The sequence below is a fragment of the Lactuca saligna genome, chromosome 8, assembly GCF_052625555.1.
Source record: "Lactuca saligna cultivar CGN05327 chromosome 8, ASM5262555v1, whole genome shotgun sequence".
NCBI classification, from domain to species: domain Eukaryota; kingdom Viridiplantae; phylum Streptophyta; class Magnoliopsida; order Asterales; family Asteraceae; genus Lactuca; species Lactuca saligna.
The window spans coordinates 54356652-54372648 of NC_136424.1; the positions used below are offsets into that span (position 1 = coordinate 54356652).

The 15997-nt window shown below is 35.1% G+C and overlaps 3 protein-coding genes across 3 annotated transcripts; 2 read left to right on the forward strand and 1 right to left on the reverse strand.

The window, feature by feature from the left end:
- The first annotated feature begins 4734 nt into the window (after nt 1-4734).
- Nucleotides 4735-8380, forward strand: LOC145008843 (uncharacterized). Its single transcript, XM_078967461.1, has 10 exons — nt 4735-5326; nt 5676-5813; nt 6063-6251; nt 6432-6569; nt 6649-6770; nt 6958-7090; nt 7164-7293; nt 7371-7450; nt 7563-7697; nt 7908-8380. The coding sequence occupies exons 1-10, from the start codon at nt 4865-4867 to the stop codon at nt 8145-8147; spliced, it is 1767 nt and encodes a 588-aa protein (XP_078823587.1). The 5' UTR covers nt 4735-4864; the 3' UTR covers nt 8148-8380.
- Nucleotides 8381-8503: 123 nt separating this feature from the next.
- On the reverse strand, nt 8504-9721 carry NDHL (inorganic carbon transport protein-like protein). The gene is made up of 5 exons (XM_078967462.1): nt 9564-9721; nt 9391-9483; nt 9205-9315; nt 9022-9116; nt 8504-8707 (listed from the first exon to the last, which is right to left on the reverse strand). The coding sequence occupies exons 1-5, from the start codon at nt 9702-9704 to the stop codon at nt 8557-8559; spliced, it is 591 nt and encodes a 196-aa protein (XP_078823588.1). The 5' UTR covers nt 9705-9721; the 3' UTR covers nt 8504-8556.
- A 1403-nt stretch (nt 9722-11124) lies between these two features.
- On the forward strand, nt 11125-15481 carry LOC145010812 (ARM repeat superfamily protein). The gene is made up of 9 exons (XM_078969360.1): nt 11125-11557; nt 11740-12084; nt 12179-12394; nt 12485-13125; nt 13212-13308; nt 13379-13432; nt 13508-13569; nt 13660-13868; nt 14764-15481. Exons 1-9 carry the CDS (start codon nt 11291-11293, stop codon nt 15393-15395), a joined length of 2523 nt encoding a protein of 840 aa, XP_078825486.1. The 5' UTR covers nt 11125-11290; the 3' UTR covers nt 15396-15481.
- Nucleotides 15482-15997: the final 516 nt, after the last annotated feature.

Genomic DNA, 15997 nt, shown 5'->3' on the forward strand with positions numbered 1-15997 from the left:
AACTTCGTATGGTTTGGATACCAACCATCAAATGTCCAAGGTGTTCAGCCTTAGTCTTCTGTTGTTTCCTATTGATTGATTATTCTTGTTTTATGTACATGTCTACTTGCTCGATAAACTCTTGTCTAATTTTGGCTTTTTTTTTTCTTATGAGTTTCCAACATAAGGGTTTAGGTCGATAACCATGCATGAAACTTATGAGTACAAAGGCATCATTCCTCCTATATCATTAGAGAGTCACTTTGAGAAAATATAGGGGAAGTACACGAAAATTAAAAAAATTAAATCTTCTTCCTACTATCGAAATATTAGGATAACCTAAACATCCAACATGTATTTTCTTTGTTGGACAAAGTGAGTGGTGAACTCGGAATTCAGTTGGTCCCAACTCCAAATGTTATTAAGGATTATTATTTTTTAGCCAAAAGTGAATTGACACCGCTAATATGGTTTTACAATACATACATTAGAATCATTGAACCAACATGAGGGATTCCATGATCACTAATGTTATTGGTGTGGTGCCTTATATGTTGAGAGATGAGGTTATTCACAAATAGAGTGTGAGTTGAGGCTGTTGCTTTCTTTGTTGGTTTCCGACATACTTTTCAACCGTAATATGACTTAATAATAGTCGCTTATCCCACCAATGACCCTTATTAATGAAGAAATGGGGTCATAAGAGGTAATGATGTAACATCTTGGTTATTAAATATATAAATAAATAAAAATTTATGAACGAATAGTCGCCCTAAATCCATATTATTTAGCGGAATGTTGGTTTTGGGGAGCCAAATGTTATAATTTGGATTATCCGGGGGTTAAAGTGTAAATTCAAGACTTATTTTGCAAAGATTTTAGAAGACAGTGGGTGTTTGGTATCATTTGGACCTAAGTTGAAAAGGTTTTATAGATGAGGGACTGTTAGGTAAATTTTGGATTGGATTTGAAAGGAATTTCCGAGGTCAGTGTAGAAAGGGTAAATTTAGGCATTGGTTTGAAAGAAAGAGAGAAAGGGAGGACTGCAATTAGCATATGGCACACGAGTTTAATAAGAATATGAGACTTGGACCCGATGGCACCTTCCTTCCCGTTTAAAGGCATCGCTACAAAACCTTAATTGTACTTATCTCTCCAGCCGCCACCCTCCCTTACGACACCGCCAACTCCTCCGTTAATGCCATCGTTGATTGTCACAGCTGCCCTCCGGCAAAGGCAAGTCGACTACGCGATAATCGTGGGTGTCAGTTGCCACCATAATTCTACTCTCCTTCTTTCTCCCTGTCGCTACTGTTGTTCTCAAGTCGTAGTTGTGACTTCTTTTCTTCCTTGTCCTTCAGCGCTACGTCTCAGCCGACCACCGCCGCTTTAGAGCTCAACCCACACCATCTGCCTGCTGCCACCCATACGGTTGTTGTTAGCCGCTCTGGTCAACACTCACCACTATGAGGGAGGCTATGGTGTGCATCTCGACGTGTGAATCACATGTATGTGTGATCTAATGCATTGTTGTTCATGTGTGCATGTTTGTTTGGCTTGGAAAATGAGAACAATCACCATGACAGCCGACCATGGTGGCTGCCGCCGTATACAACCATTCTGCTACCACTAGCCGCCATGTGGTGGTGGATGTGTGTGTATTTAGTGATTGTGTGCCTGTGTTTTAATGAGTAAGGGGTTGTTTGGCCGAAATTCATGAGAAAAGCCACCGCCACCACCATGAGGTGCTGGCTGCCACCATCTACCACCACCGACCACCACAAGGTTGTGTGTGTGTGTGTGTGTTTAACTTAATGCGTGTTTATTTTGGAATTAAATCTTTGTAAAATGTAATTAGAAAGTAGAATAATGGAAAGAAACTCATAACCACCACTGTGAGGTGGTGGCTGTCGTCGTCGTGTTGGGTGGCGGTGTGCTTAGTTAGTGTTTGGATTGGTTTTGGGATGCTTGGACTCGATTGGACTAGAACCCTAACCAGCGCCACGAGGTGGTGGCCGCCACCGTTGAGCGCCACTACCCAAGGTGGTAATGGGTGGTGCCAGCCTTATGAAACCCTAATGGGCCTTATGAGACTCTAGTGGGCCTAATGAAGCCCTAATTGATCTAAGGACTTAGTTTTGGGCCTATTAGGCTATGATTGGGTTGAAAACCATGATTAGGGTTTAGAAACCCCTAATTTTGGAATTATTGGTTTGGACGTATCGGGACCAGCATTTTAGACCATTGGAGTGAAGATATGACTCAAGCCCGATTTCATTGTATATTTGGACTTAATGGATTAAGTCCTTAATGGGTTAAGTAAGAACACTTAACCCTAACCATCATTCTATGTGAAAAAAACCCTAATTGGGTTTTGGGTTCTTATTGGGCCATTTATTGGACTGAGCCACTATGGGCCTTCGCGGGCCAAATGGGAACATATTTATGGACTAAGGAAATTATTGGGCTTTAGGATAAGGCCCGTTGAAAAGGCTTGGGCCTAATTTGGAAAATTTAGCCATAATTAGCCCTTGAGGATTAGTAGCTATTGGGCCATCAGAATGCCAATTGTTTGGACTAGAATAAACAGTTGGGCCTTAAGATAAGCCCATGTAGAGTTTTGGGCCTAATTTGGAAATTTAGGCCATATGTTGGGCTTTGGTCCATGGTTTGACTTTTGGGCCTTGGACTGAATAAAGCTAAGTTAGGGTAAAGTAGTCTTTTACCCCAAGTATGGAGTTGTGGTTATGTATTGGAACCCAATTATTAATTGGGTATTGTTTGATGTTGGCAGTTCGGGAATCTATCAACCAACAGTTAGAGTTCATCCGTAGGACTTCAGCAGTGCCAGGTGAGTCTCCTCACCATACCAATGGGTCGAATGCACCACGGCCAGCCCATTATGTATCACGTGATATGCTAGTTGGTAGTGTGTTATGTGGTATGCTAATTGATTATGTGGTATGTGATTTGCTAGTTGTCTTTATGATACTTGCATGGAAGACCTCGGGGGATTCCCGGGGCACTTAGGTGTAAAACCTTGGAGGGTTTCCACGACATCCTAGGTAAAGATCTCGAGGGGTTCCTGAGGCACTGAGGTGTAAGACCTTGGAGGGTTTCCATGGCATCCTTAGTTAAGACCATGTGGGGGTTCCCATGACATTGAGCTAAGACCATGTGGGGGCTCCCATGGCACCAGATGTAAGACCCTGGAGGGTTTCTAGGGCATCCTTATATGTTTGTGTGTTTAGCTTATATGTTTGTATATATGGTTTGATTGGTAGTTAGTGAAGACCATATGGGGGTTCCCATGGCAGTGGGCTAAGACCCTGGAGGGTTTCCAGGGCATCCCTATATGTTTATATGCGTGACTTGTGTAGTTGATATGATTTATGTGAGTATGTGAATATGACCTTGGAAGGTTTCCATGGCATCTTTATATGTGCATATGCATGCTTATGCGATTGTTATGGTTTATGTAGCTGTTATAGCTGATATGGATTACGTGGGGTATGCTCTGGGGAACTCACTAAACTTCATGCTTACAATTTTGTTTATGGTTTCAGGTATCATGGTTTTGGAAAGGAAGGATCCAGCTTGATCGCAGTGCACATACCTATGTTTTCCGCAACAAATGATTTTTGGATGAACTCTGATAAATATTTTTAATTAACAATGTTTTGAAATGTTTGGAATAAATGGTATCAATGTTTGAGTTATATTAAAAATAAAATTTTTACCCCTGATTTTTGTGTCGTTACAAATGCGGGTTCAAGTAATGATAATCTTAACATATAAAACCTAGAATCACCAGAAAAAACCCTACTATCAATCTCATTCCAAGTTAAGTATGAAATTATGCTCTCATGCTCAAATTACATGAGTGAAGTTTGGATAAAAGAATATAGAAACAAAGGGTGAGTGTGAGCAACTTACTAAGATCTTGTTAGTAAGTGATATTCATATCATTGCCACAACAAAACAATGTTTTGTCTTATAACCTGATTCATAATACTACGTATGAGGTATATTTATAAGTTGTAACAGGTTGATCATTGTGCTCTACCCACTTAGCGAGGTTGATTAGATTTGATGGTTATTGTGGAATTTATGTAAAGATCATTTGTAATTTGATGTATTTATGTTATAAAATTTTCAATTCTCACAATGTGTGAAACCTACATTATTTTATGTTGCTCACATCTATTGTAATAAGCCGATAAAGTGTTTGGTTGATAAGTCGATGTTAATACCATAATTTTGGAAGACAATTGCCTTAAGAAAGATAACATATTTGGACCGTTTTGTGTTGTAACATCTACATAATTAGACATGTATCTCAACTCCTTAGTTGGTGTAATCATATATCATGTTTTGTTAGGTCGGTATGTGTCTAAATATTGAACATGTTAGACACTCTTTGGTACTAATTCATTTTTTAAGCATAGACCATGTCAATTTTTTATGAAATCATTATCTTTTAAGATCAAAAGTGTTACAATAAATTTGATACATAGTTTTTCAAAATATACATATACGACTTATAAAAATGACAATGTGAACAAAAAAATATACATATATGACTTATAAAAATGACAATTTTTGTTCACATGATGACTTTTAGAACTCATATCCTCCATAACGGCTGTAGAGATGTAATTACTAAATTACCCTCATAGTACAAAATAGTGATCCACAAAGTACAATTATTTCTAGCAAGAGGGCATAAAAGTCCAGAACACATTTAGGCATTGTCAACTCTCCATTTGCTAGTAAAAAGTCTCCAATTCGACCACGAAACTGAACCCTTCGCATCTCCATTGTTTTTCCCGTCAAAATTCTCGATCTCCCCTCCATCAAATCTCTCTTCAATCCAAGTCAGAAAATGGAGTTCGAATCCAACAACAACATTGTTGAAGAAAGCAACAACAATCACGGATGGCAGAAGGTTACTTACCCTAAGAAGCAGAGGAAGAATCCGGCGAAGCAGCAACAACAGCAGTCGACGAAGGTGTTTTCTAACGGATCTTCCATCCCCGCCGTTGATAATGTATTCACGTCAATTGAGAAGAAATCGGAGGAGCGTAGGAAGGTTATTGAAGCTGAGAGGTTAGCGAATTTGGCGATGTATGATCCCGCTCCTCCGACTAGATCGTCGAAGAAGAATAACTACTCTGATTATGACGATAGCGATGAAGAGGCTGTTGAAAATGGTGCGGCTGGGAATGGTGTTACCGAGGAGAAGAAGACGAAGCCAAAGAAGGTGAAGAAACCTAAGGTTACAGTTCCAGAAGCGGCGGCGAAGATCGATGCCGCCGATTTGGCTAGTTTTTTGTCCGATGTGACGGTGAGTGACTTATTTAGGTTTAATTTCGTAATTCAGTTGATTTGAAATGATTTTTTTATATATAATTTGCTGAAAGCTCTTGAATTTTCCGAAAATCATTGTATAATTAATAGAGTTAGCTTTGGTTTTGGTAATCTATTCTAACAGATTTGATAATTTGTTCTAATTTTGAAATGTAGCTGTTCAATATATGTAGGTGTTTGTGTTTCTTCATGACACGATTGCATGTATAATTGAACGAAAAAAGAAGAGATTTTTCAGCTCCAGTTTATGGATTCTATTTAGATCGATACTTGATGTGAACTTTTGGGAATAAATACTAAACACGTGAATTTCCTTATGCATATAGGCTTCATTCGAGACGCAACAGGATATACAGTTGATGAGGTTTGCTGATTACTTTGGAAGAGCATTTGCTAGCGTTAGTGCTTCTCAGTTTCCATGGGTAAAGTTATTGAGAGAATCTGCTGTTGCAAAGGTTGCAGATGTAAGTTCTTTTGAAACTCGTCATGTGGTCAACACTCAACTGGAATAAACTTTATACTGTATGATTTTGATGCCCATTAGGCTATTACTTTTTCTAAAAAGTTTGAACCTTTTTATGATCATCTGTTTTTTCTGTATTAAAGCTCACAAACCTAATATCTCTAATATAATTTCAATTATTTATGGTTCTTGGCTGTAGTTAAACTTTTTCATTTCTCCTCCTCTCATAATATTCATTTTCTTTTTGCAGAATCCAGTGTCACATATCCCTGAATCTGTTTACAAGACATCAGTTGACTGGATCAATAACCGATCTTTGGAAGCTCTTGGATCTTTTGTCCTGTGGTCTTTAGACAGCATTCTTGCTGACTTTGCAAGCCAACAAGGCAATGCAAAGGGATCCAAGAAAGTTGCCCAAAAACCATCCTCAAAATCTCAGGTAAGATAACAGATCCCCCAACATTTTCTTCACGATATATTAATTCTTTTCATTCATTCATTTCTCACACCATCAAATGATTTTGGAAATACATAAGTGTGTCTAATTATTAGTATACGATTTCTCACAACATCAAACTACACATATGCAAGAAGCAGAATAAAATGGTGCTTTTTGCAGGTTGGGATTTTTGTAGCATTAGCAATGGTATTGAGAAGGAAACCTGATGCTTTAATTACCGCATTGCCCTCTCTAAGGGAAACTTCAAAGTATCAAGGACAAGACAAGCTTCCAATTATTGTGTGGATGGTAGCACAGGTTAGTCTATACTCAATGATGAGAATGAGTAGGAGGGTATTTCTATCTTTTTTTCACAAACCTTGGTTCCTATATGTAGGCATCACATGGAGATGTGGCTGTTGGTTTGTACTCTTGGTCCCATTTAATATTACCAATAGTTGGGGGCAAATCAGGCTCAAATCCTCAAACAAGGGATCTAATTTTGCAATTAGTGGAAAGGTTTAAACTCAACCTTTCATTTAAACTTTTCTCTTTGTTGCTTCATTCCATAATTCCATTCCAGTGTAATGAAGAAAACCTCTCTTTGTTTTCCCAATGGAATGGAATCCACCATTCCTAAAGTAATATTTTTTCTTTATTTATAAATCAACTTATAATTTTTCTTTTTTCTTTTTTTAATTTTTAGAATTCTCTCTGCCCCAAAGGCGCGTACTATTTTAGTAAATGCTGCTGTTCGAAAGGGAGAGCGGTTGATGCCACCATTTGCACTTGAACTGCTACTCAGAGTCACCTTCCCTTCATCTTCAGCTCGTGTTAAGGTCTGATTTGTCTTTTTTTCTTTTTTTTTTAAAAGAAAATACAATTATATATTTAAATTATTTAAACGTGTAGGCAACTGAAAGATTTGAAGCAGTGTATCCTACACTCAAAGAGGTGGCACTTGCAGGCTCACCCGGAAGCAAAGCCATGAAACAAGTTTCTCAACAAATCATGACAGTTTCCTTAAAAGCTGCTGGAGAAGGTAATATTTATGTTACAAGGGTATTTTTGTCATTTCCAGACAAAACACTAAATTTCTTTAATGTTGCTTTTTGGTAGGAATCTCAGAGTTATCTAATGAAGCATCTGGTATTTTCATCTGGTGTTTAACTCAAAATCCTGATTCTTATAAACTATGGGTGAGTTTTGTATATAAACTGTTTTTACTATTTAGTTCACACAAAAAAAAAAAAGTTTATAAATTTAATGTTTTGGTACCGATTTTATAAAAAGTTTATATATTTTTTGCAGGAAAAGGTTTACAATGATAATTTAGAAGCAAGTGTTGTGATTCTGAAAAAGATTGCTGAGAAGTGGAAGGACCTTTCTGTAAAACAATCTTCTCTTGACACTCTAACTGAAACCCTCAGAAGTTTCAAGAACATGGTATTTCTATTACTATTAAATCTCCTCCCATTTTTCATTTATTACATCTTTAGTCCCTCCATCTAAATAATATTTCAACTTTCGTCCCTCCATCTCTACTCACATAATATTTTTTTCACCCTTTCAGACCCCAGCCAAAGAGTCGTATAGCTTGGTCAAAATGACCATTTTACCCTCGAATTTTAATGTGTTTTTACCTTGTGCGTACAGAATGAGAAGGCCTTGACAGGTGGCGAAATATCTGAAGGCCAACAAGGACTCTACAAAGAAGCAGACAAATACTGTAGAGTCATACTGGGAAGACTATCACGTGGCTGGGGATGTGTTAAAGGAATGGCTCTGATTGTCATTGCCATTGGTGTCGCGGTTGCTTTCACCCCTCCAACCACCCTCGAATCTTTGGATTTGACCAAAATACCCTCCATGCTCAACATCCACTACTCTACTTAACAAGACACACCCTCCCGGAATCCCTAACGTGAGGTTAAAAAAAGACGAAAATACCCTTGGTTTAGAACAAAAAAAAAGAGAGAGAGAACGAGTTGCTTTTTATTTAAGTTTTCCCTTTTCCTAGAAATAGATGAAGATCAAACATGTTTTTAATCAATTTTTTTTTTCTTTTTTCGGTTGAGGTGGATGTTGACTTTAACTTTAAGGTTTATTAAAGTTGTTCGGCTTTGATATCTTGAATGATGGGTGGGGTTATTTACGTCTTTTGCACGTTCAGACCAAATTCAATGCGGAATAATTACAATATGAGTTGGTTGTGTGCATTATATACTTGAAAACATAAAAAAATAAAAAAGTGGAGTAAAATGTGTGTTGTTATTATGATACATAACAAATGAAGGGGAACAATTTAGACTTCATAATCATCAATGGTAGCCCAAGGGAATTTTTTATAGTTATTACGGATTTTAGAAGGATCTTCGGGGACAGACCAAGGGTACTTCATGTCCGGATCTCTCGGGAATTTCCTAAAGTTCAAAAATGGAGCCCACAACAACACCCTGCATCATTTTATCGATTTAGTCACTTAACTATATTTTTACATTAACTTTTTTCACCATTTAAAAGAAAAGGTAAGTGTCATAAATGACCAAATGGGTAACAAACTATTTGTTTTTTCACAAGTATTAAAAAAAAAAAGTAATATCAAAATTCAAGTAGTGAAACGAGACGTTCACAAAACTTTCTAGTTTAAAATAAATCGTGTTTTGTAAAAAAAAAATTAAATAGTTTGATACCCATTTATGATATTAAAATGTTTTTTCTTGATTATTTAATTTTATAAAAAAGTACAAAAGGGAGAATGAGAACTAACCCCGGGAAGAACAGGAAGACAAACATAAATTGCACATACATCTCCAAAAGATTTCTCTTGAACCATCTTGTCCTTAACCAATTCATGATAAATGGCTACAAATAAATTCCAACCACTCAAATCACTTATCCACAAAATTGATAAAAAATAAAATAAACAAAAATCTTTTTTTTTTTCACTTACTGGTGCAACTAGAAAATAGAAGAATGCAGATATGGCTAATTGTATCAACACCCACACAATATCCTCTTCATCGTTTACTCCGGTTATCGCAAAAGCCGGTTCACTGACAATCTGTTGTTCTCACATCAATCAGATCAACAATAGTAAAACATGTTGACTTTACGGTGAATGATAAGGAGAACTTACGGTTGTTAAAAGTGCTCCAACTTGGATTGCCAAATGGGATTTGTTCAAAGCAAATCCATTGTCACTTTTTTTCTGATTCACAATTGTGAGTTTCTGTAACGAGTTAGAAGATACAGTCAGAATACTTACAGTATAATTGGGATAACTGTATAAGTTACGATAGTTGAACTTACATACGACTTGTGTGGCGTGAAGATACGGGGTTGTTTTTTATTTAATGGAGTGGAAAGAGGGTGAAATTTGCATTGAGGAAGAGAAGGCAAAGCCTTTGGGATATTGAAGCTCAAGGATGAGCTCATTTTGTTTATGACCATGTGTTTGTGTTTATATCAATATATATATGTACTCTCTTGTTATCCTTATTATTTGGACGTGTCTCTTTTTTATTGTAGAATATTTTATGCTGTGCAATTTGGGGCCTCACCTGTTTGTTTAAGGGTGTGGAAAGTTGAAACATTTTTATAATAATTTAAGAGGAAAAAAAACAAATACTACCATTTTTTAAGTTACTTTAAAAAAATAGACAAAAATAAAGAAAATTCCCCCAATAAACAAAATAACACCATCTAAGTTTTTTTTTTTTTTTTCCTTCTAATTTTTTACCGGATTTTTTTTATATAAAATCTTCGTTTTAGCGACATACATATTTTCTTTTGTTTGTAAAAATGATTTTTGAAGACCCCTAAATAAAACTTGGAGAAAACATATTTTTTTAATAAGAAATCATAAAAAATAAAAAATAAACAGTTTTATTGCATCACAATTTTTTTTTTCTATTCTAAATAGTATTTCGTAACACTTTTTTTTTTCTAGTTTTTCTTTTCTTTTTCGGTACATCTTTTAGGCATTCATAGAGGATGTCTCATTAATTTAGGGGCCATGTGTGAAAAATAAAATTAGGCCCTTATACATTATTTCTTTTTATCTATAAACATAATTCATTAATACTATGATGAGTCGATAATTATTAGAAAAACAATAATATAGAATCAAATCTTACATAGTTACATGAATCTCAATGCTCTCATAATATTTTTAGAAGCAAACCAACTCTTTATAATAAATATTTCCCAATATAATGTTCTTAATAGCTATAATTTCTAAGTCGTTAAGTTTTTCTTATAACATTGTGGACCGTGTGTAGAACATTAAAGACTTCAATGTTGAGAAACATGTTTCCACAGACGCAACGGTTACTAGAATAATCATAAAGACTCTATACACATCAATTACATTAGGAAAACAACTAACTTTTTCAAATATTTTAATACATCTAAGGTGTTAGTAGTTTCACTCGGTAAAATTCATTAACCATATTTAACTTCATATAAAGTTCATTGAATATCTGATCGTTCACCATATTTAAATGTGGCTTCAACACGACTACAACACAACTTAAAATATTTTTCATCAAATTCCTTTAATTTTTTTGAAAGCAAAACCAAAATTCTTTTCATACTTATTGTTTTGTTCAAATCTTGCTTGAAAATGAAACAAATAGACACACAATCCACAACATAATCAGTCAATTCTAAAATTGAGACACAAGAGATAAGCATCGGATTTCTTAGAAAATTAGTTTTGATTTTTGAAATTGAAACAACCAGTTAATCAAATAATATGAAATTGAAGGCCTAATAACTATATGAAAGATTTTCTTTATTTTATGTTATGTTAATTTAGAAAAGCTTTAAACATTTTGGCTATTATTTTCTTCTTTTTTCATAGTCGTGAGTTGAATAACAATCTCCAAAGGGCGTACTCGATACTCAATATGCATTATCTCGAAGCTTCAATTCCCAAATAGGCTTGTACCATTTAAACCCACAGAACACCATGAAATTCTAAAACCCTTTGATAATCTTGTCCGGAGTTTGAACCTCACTGCTTTCTCATCAAGATGATGTCCTTAACAACTCATCCCCATTTCAAATTCGGTTTCTCCATATCTCAAATTCAATCCCATGTCGAAACATCCTCTTCGATGATCTTTAAAACCTCTAGAACCAGAAGAAAATTCCAAATTTTACACCCTTCATCTTCGTTCAATTCATCAAACCTGAAACTACACTCCCTACGCCCAGTCGTCACAAGGGTCAGCAGCAGTAGTGACAGCGGTGGCACATTTCACGACGACACCCCACAAAAAGTTTCCGATGATATTCCTGTAAGTCGTCTAATTTGCTTCGAAGTTCATATCAATCTTCGTTTCATCTTATTCTATGTCAATTATCTAGAATGAATGAACGCTTGTGTGATTATACAGTTTGAAATTAATCTACTTTCCTTTCTTGGTGAAAAATTGCACACAACGTGTTTGTGAAAATGCCACTGTTGTTACATCGACAGGATTATAACGCGAGCAGCTCACCTAACTCCGGTGATGGTTATGTGGGGTTGTTTATTCGTATGCTAGGGTTAGATAACGATCTTTCAGATAGAGAGCAAGCTGTTGATGCATTATGGAAATACTCTCTGGGTGGAAAACAGTGTGTTGACACAATCATGAAATCCAGTGGTTCTGTTTTCCTCACTGTAAATCTTTTAAACTCAGAGTCAGATATTGCATGTGAAGCAGCTGCAGGACTTTTGAGAATGATATCATCAATTAACATCTATAGAGATTTTGTAGCAGAAAGTGGAGCTATACAAGAGATTACTAGTCTTTTGAGAAGACCTTCATTGACTTCTGAGGTATGATATCATTTTAATCTCTTTAAAATTATGTTATTGAAGTGTAATATGAATTTAATCCCCAAAAAAACCTTTAAAAACTTGAAATTGGCAGATAAAGGAGCAAAGTTTATGTGTGTTAGCAAACCTCTCAGTTGATGAAAAACTTAGACTCCAAATTGCAAACTCTGATCTTCTTCCTTTACTTATTAAATTCTTGGATGATGAAGACATGAAAGTTATCGAAGCATCTGGTGGTGTTTTGGCTAATTTAGTATTAAGTGTTGCTAATCACAAAGTTATGGTCGAGACAGGTGTCATTCCCCCATTGGTGAGACTATTTTTACAATACATTACTTATATATATAGGAAGAAATGAAAGCTTCAGTTTTTTGAATTTATTTTCCCAATCAAAATACAGGCCAAATTTCTAAGAACAGACATTGAAGCATCCAAGATCATTAGAAAAGAAGCACAAAGTGCATTATTGGAGCTTGGAAAAGATGACTATTACAAAATCCTTTTAATAGAAGAAGGTCTTGTTCTAGTTCCTTTAGTTGGTCCAGGGGCATATAAGTCATTTCGCCCATCTTTACATTCTTGGCCTTCTCTACCCGATGGAAGCGAGCTAAACGTGAAACAAACTCCAAAAACTCCATCAAGATTCGGTGCATCAGAATTGCTTTTAGGGTTACATGTTGAAGAAGATGAACAAAATTCAAGATTAGAAGAAGCAAAAAAGAATGCAATAGTTGGGAGAACACAACAACAGTTTCTTGCACGAATTGGAGCTATAGAAACAGAGACAGAAAATGGAAATAGTAAATTTACGATTTTGCCCTGGGTTGATGGTGTGGCGCGTATGGTTTTGATTCTTGAACTGGAAGACGAATCGGCTGTTGTGAAAGCTGCTGACGCGATTGCTGACGTGGCGATTAGTGAGCATATGAGGAGCTCTTTTATGGAAGCGGGAGCTGTGAAGAATTTAATTCGGATTATTGATCATGAAAGTGAATCTGTTAGATCAAGTGTTGTTCATGCTTTGGAGAGGCTTTCAATCAGGTGAAATATTCTATTTCTTCATTTCTTTCTTAAAAGTTACAAGAATTGAAAGGTTGTATTGATATTTATATCTTTATTTAATGCAGCAATGATGTTTGCAAGAGAATTGAATCGGAGGGCGTTTTGGAACATTTGATAACATTATTGAAAAATTCAGATGCCAATGGGGATTTAACTTACATGGTATAAAAACTAATATATTTTGTGTATATTTAATTCTATGAGATATGATGTGGGTTTGAGATTAATGCAGATCTTGAATATTCTTGCTCGGATTTTAGATCCTAGCAAACAAATGAAATCAAAGGTTAGCATTTTTTTATTTATTAATAAAAAATATAAAATGCAAGAAATAAAAGTATGTTGCTATTTCTACAAACAGTTTTATGATGCACCTGTTAATGGATCTAAGAAAGGATGGAATGAAGCAAGATTGTCAACCAGGTTTGTTATGTTTTTCTTTTGCATGTTAGGGTTCTTTTTTTTTTTTTTTTTTTTAATAATAGAATTGTTTTTTTGTATTGAATATGACAGCTGGCAAACGATCCAAGTGGAGGATCTTTCAGATTCCACTTTCCTTTCGCGATTAGTTGAAATCTTGAAGAGTTCTTCGTTTGTTTTGCAAACAAAAGCAGCTTCAATTCTTGAATTCTTGACAACATTCGAGAGTTGTAGGGACAAAATCGTCTTATTTGATATCGAATCTGCTTTGAATTCCATTTTCCAACACAAGTTCTTTAATGGTATGGAACTATGGATTCATTTGGTAATACAGATAAATGAATAACAAACTATTTGTTTTTTATTTAAATACAAAATTATCTTCTTTTTAAAAGTTCCATCAAGTGGTAAGAAACTGGAATGATTTGTTCATAAAATAAAAATATCATTAAAGATAATAAAAATAAGGGTATTTTGTGAACAAACGATTCCAGTTTCTTACCTTCATTTTTTTAGTGTTTTTGTGTAAAAAAACTGTTTGTTGCTTATTTATGACATTTTTTTAATAGTTTTTTATTTAAATAAAAGTTCAAATTAGATTAAGTTACAACTTTCTACCTTGTGGTATGTCAAAAGTTATGGATTCAGTCCCTAGAGCGTAATTTTATTGCACTTATGTCTGTAGCTTGATGTGTTGAGTCTAACTAAAATGACTATTTTGCTCTCATATTCTTCATCTTGTTTATGTAATTAACTCCAATTTCTCAAAACTTCAACAACACCCAATGCTTTACAGTTCAATTTTTCCTTGAAGAAGATGAATATGAGGGCAACATAGTCATTTTACTTGGTTTAACATATCCCTTTACAAACACCCATACAAAAAAAGATTGAATCCGTAACTTTTGACATAGCACACAAACGAAAACCATAACGCAATCTTTTAATTAAAAGAAGTTGTTAATCATATCAACCCATTTTTTTTAATTAAGGGTTAATCTCATAAAAGACCTTACGTTGTGTTTTTTTCCGGATTAAACCTCGACTTTATTTTTTTCCCTGAAAAAACATATAAAATGTGAGGGGTTTTTTCGGAAAAAAAAAAGAGACAAAGTTGAGATTTTTTTTTCGGAAAACTTGAAAAAATTAAAGGCCTTTTTCGGACCATTTTATTAAATTTATTTAATAAATTTTCAGAAACAGAATCCGAAATTGAATTCGAGGAACCCGAACTACAAACCCTAGAAACCGAAGAAGCTGGGGTGGCAGTATCCTGCGCATCACGCCTACTCACCCGCCTTCTCGATTCCCAACATTTCAAAAAAACCGCAAACATTTCCGAATTTACAAAATCCCTCCGCAAAATCCTCACCTCCAAAATCCCTCTTCAAAACAAAGATTGGGTAGCCGCATGCCTCATCAAACTCTCTTCACAGAATAATTTACAAACTCCAAATCCAATCGATACTGACATCATAATCCATGAAACAATCCCTAGACTCATTCAACAAATCAAGGATTCCGATTCCGCTCGTATCCAAGAAGATGCGGTTTTGGAGTTGAATAGGATTGTTTCGGAAGGGGTTGTGGAGTATAATCGAGCGGTTGCTAATAAAGGCGGGATTTTTGCAATTGTGAAGGCGGTGGAAGAGGGGAACGATAGGGTGGTGGAAGGTGGGTTGGCGGTGCTTTATAGTTTGGGTATGGAGGCGGAGAACCACCCCGCCATGGTGGCGGCCGGGGTGGTTCCCGTGTTGAGGAGGATTGTGATTTGTGAGAGGGTGGAATGGGTCAAGGCTCTTCATTTGCTTAGAATGTTGCCTACTTGAAATGTAGATTTTTTTTTATTTTTATTTTTTTAAATGTTTTTGTATGTAAAACTAAATTTTGAAATAATATATTGATTAGCTACATACTTCTTGGAGTTCTTTGAGATGATTGGTGTTTGGTTTTTGATCAATTTCTTTTATTAATTTCGTCCTTTTTTTTCGTTTCCATCGTGGAATATGATGAAAGATTGTAATATGATCCATTTTTAGTTATACGGTTTTTTTAAATATAAAAAATATTAATTGGATCGTGTTAGGAGTTGATAAACTTTAGTATAATTGGTTTTTTTACTGTTATTATTTTTATTTTCGGCAAAACTATGGGTTTTAGGGATATGTTGGTGATTGAAAAATAAACCAGTCATTTAATTTAAATATAAATCAACCAAACATCGAAATATAATAATAAATTTGGTTATTCTGGTTGAATAAATGAGTTGTTAGTGCATATTTGTTTGATAGCTAGAAAAAACGAAAATGAAATAAAATTAAATGACGAAGACAAAAATACCCTCTTTTGAAAAACCAAGTAGAATACAAGGACTAATTGGTTATTAATTTAAAGAATTGGACTTGGTTGTACTTTTCTAAAGATGATGGAA

Excerpts from the sequence above, each read along its gene's own strand:
- LOC145008843 (XM_078967461.1), top strand. The coding sequence starts at position 4,865 with ATGGAGTTCGAATCCAACAACAACATTGTTGAAGAAAGCAACAACAAT. Across the intron at positions 5,814-6,062 it reads CTGTTGCAAAGGTTGCAGAT|AATCCAGTGTCACATATCCC; the intron begins GTAAGTTCTTTT and ends TTCTTTTTGCAG. Across the intron at positions 6,570-6,648 it reads TTGTGTGGATGGTAGCACAG|GCATCACATGGAGATGTGGC; the intron begins GTTAGTCTATAC and ends TCCTATATGTAG.
- NDHL (XM_078967462.1), bottom strand. The coding sequence starts at position 9,704 with ATGGTCATAAACAAAATGAGCTCATCCTTGAGCTTCAATATCCCAAAG. Across the intron at positions 9,484-9,563 it reads TCACGCCACACAAGTCGTAT|AAACTCACAATTGTGAATCA; the intron begins GTAAGTTCAACT and ends AACTCGTTACAG. Across the intron at positions 9,117-9,204 it reads TCTATTTTCTAGTTGCACCA|CCATTTATCATGAATTGGTT; the intron begins GTAAGTGAAAAA and ends ATTTATTTGTAG.
- LOC145010812 (XM_078969360.1), top strand. The coding sequence starts at position 11,291 with ATGATGTCCTTAACAACTCATCCCCATTTCAAATTCGGTTTCTCCATA. Across the intron at positions 11,558-11,739 it reads AAGTTTCCGATGATATTCCT|GATTATAACGCGAGCAGCTC; the intron begins GTAAGTCGTCTA and ends TTACATCGACAG. Across the intron at positions 13,570-13,659 it reads GAAGCAAGATTGTCAACCAG|CTGGCAAACGATCCAAGTGG; the intron begins GTTTGTTATGTT and ends TGAATATGACAG.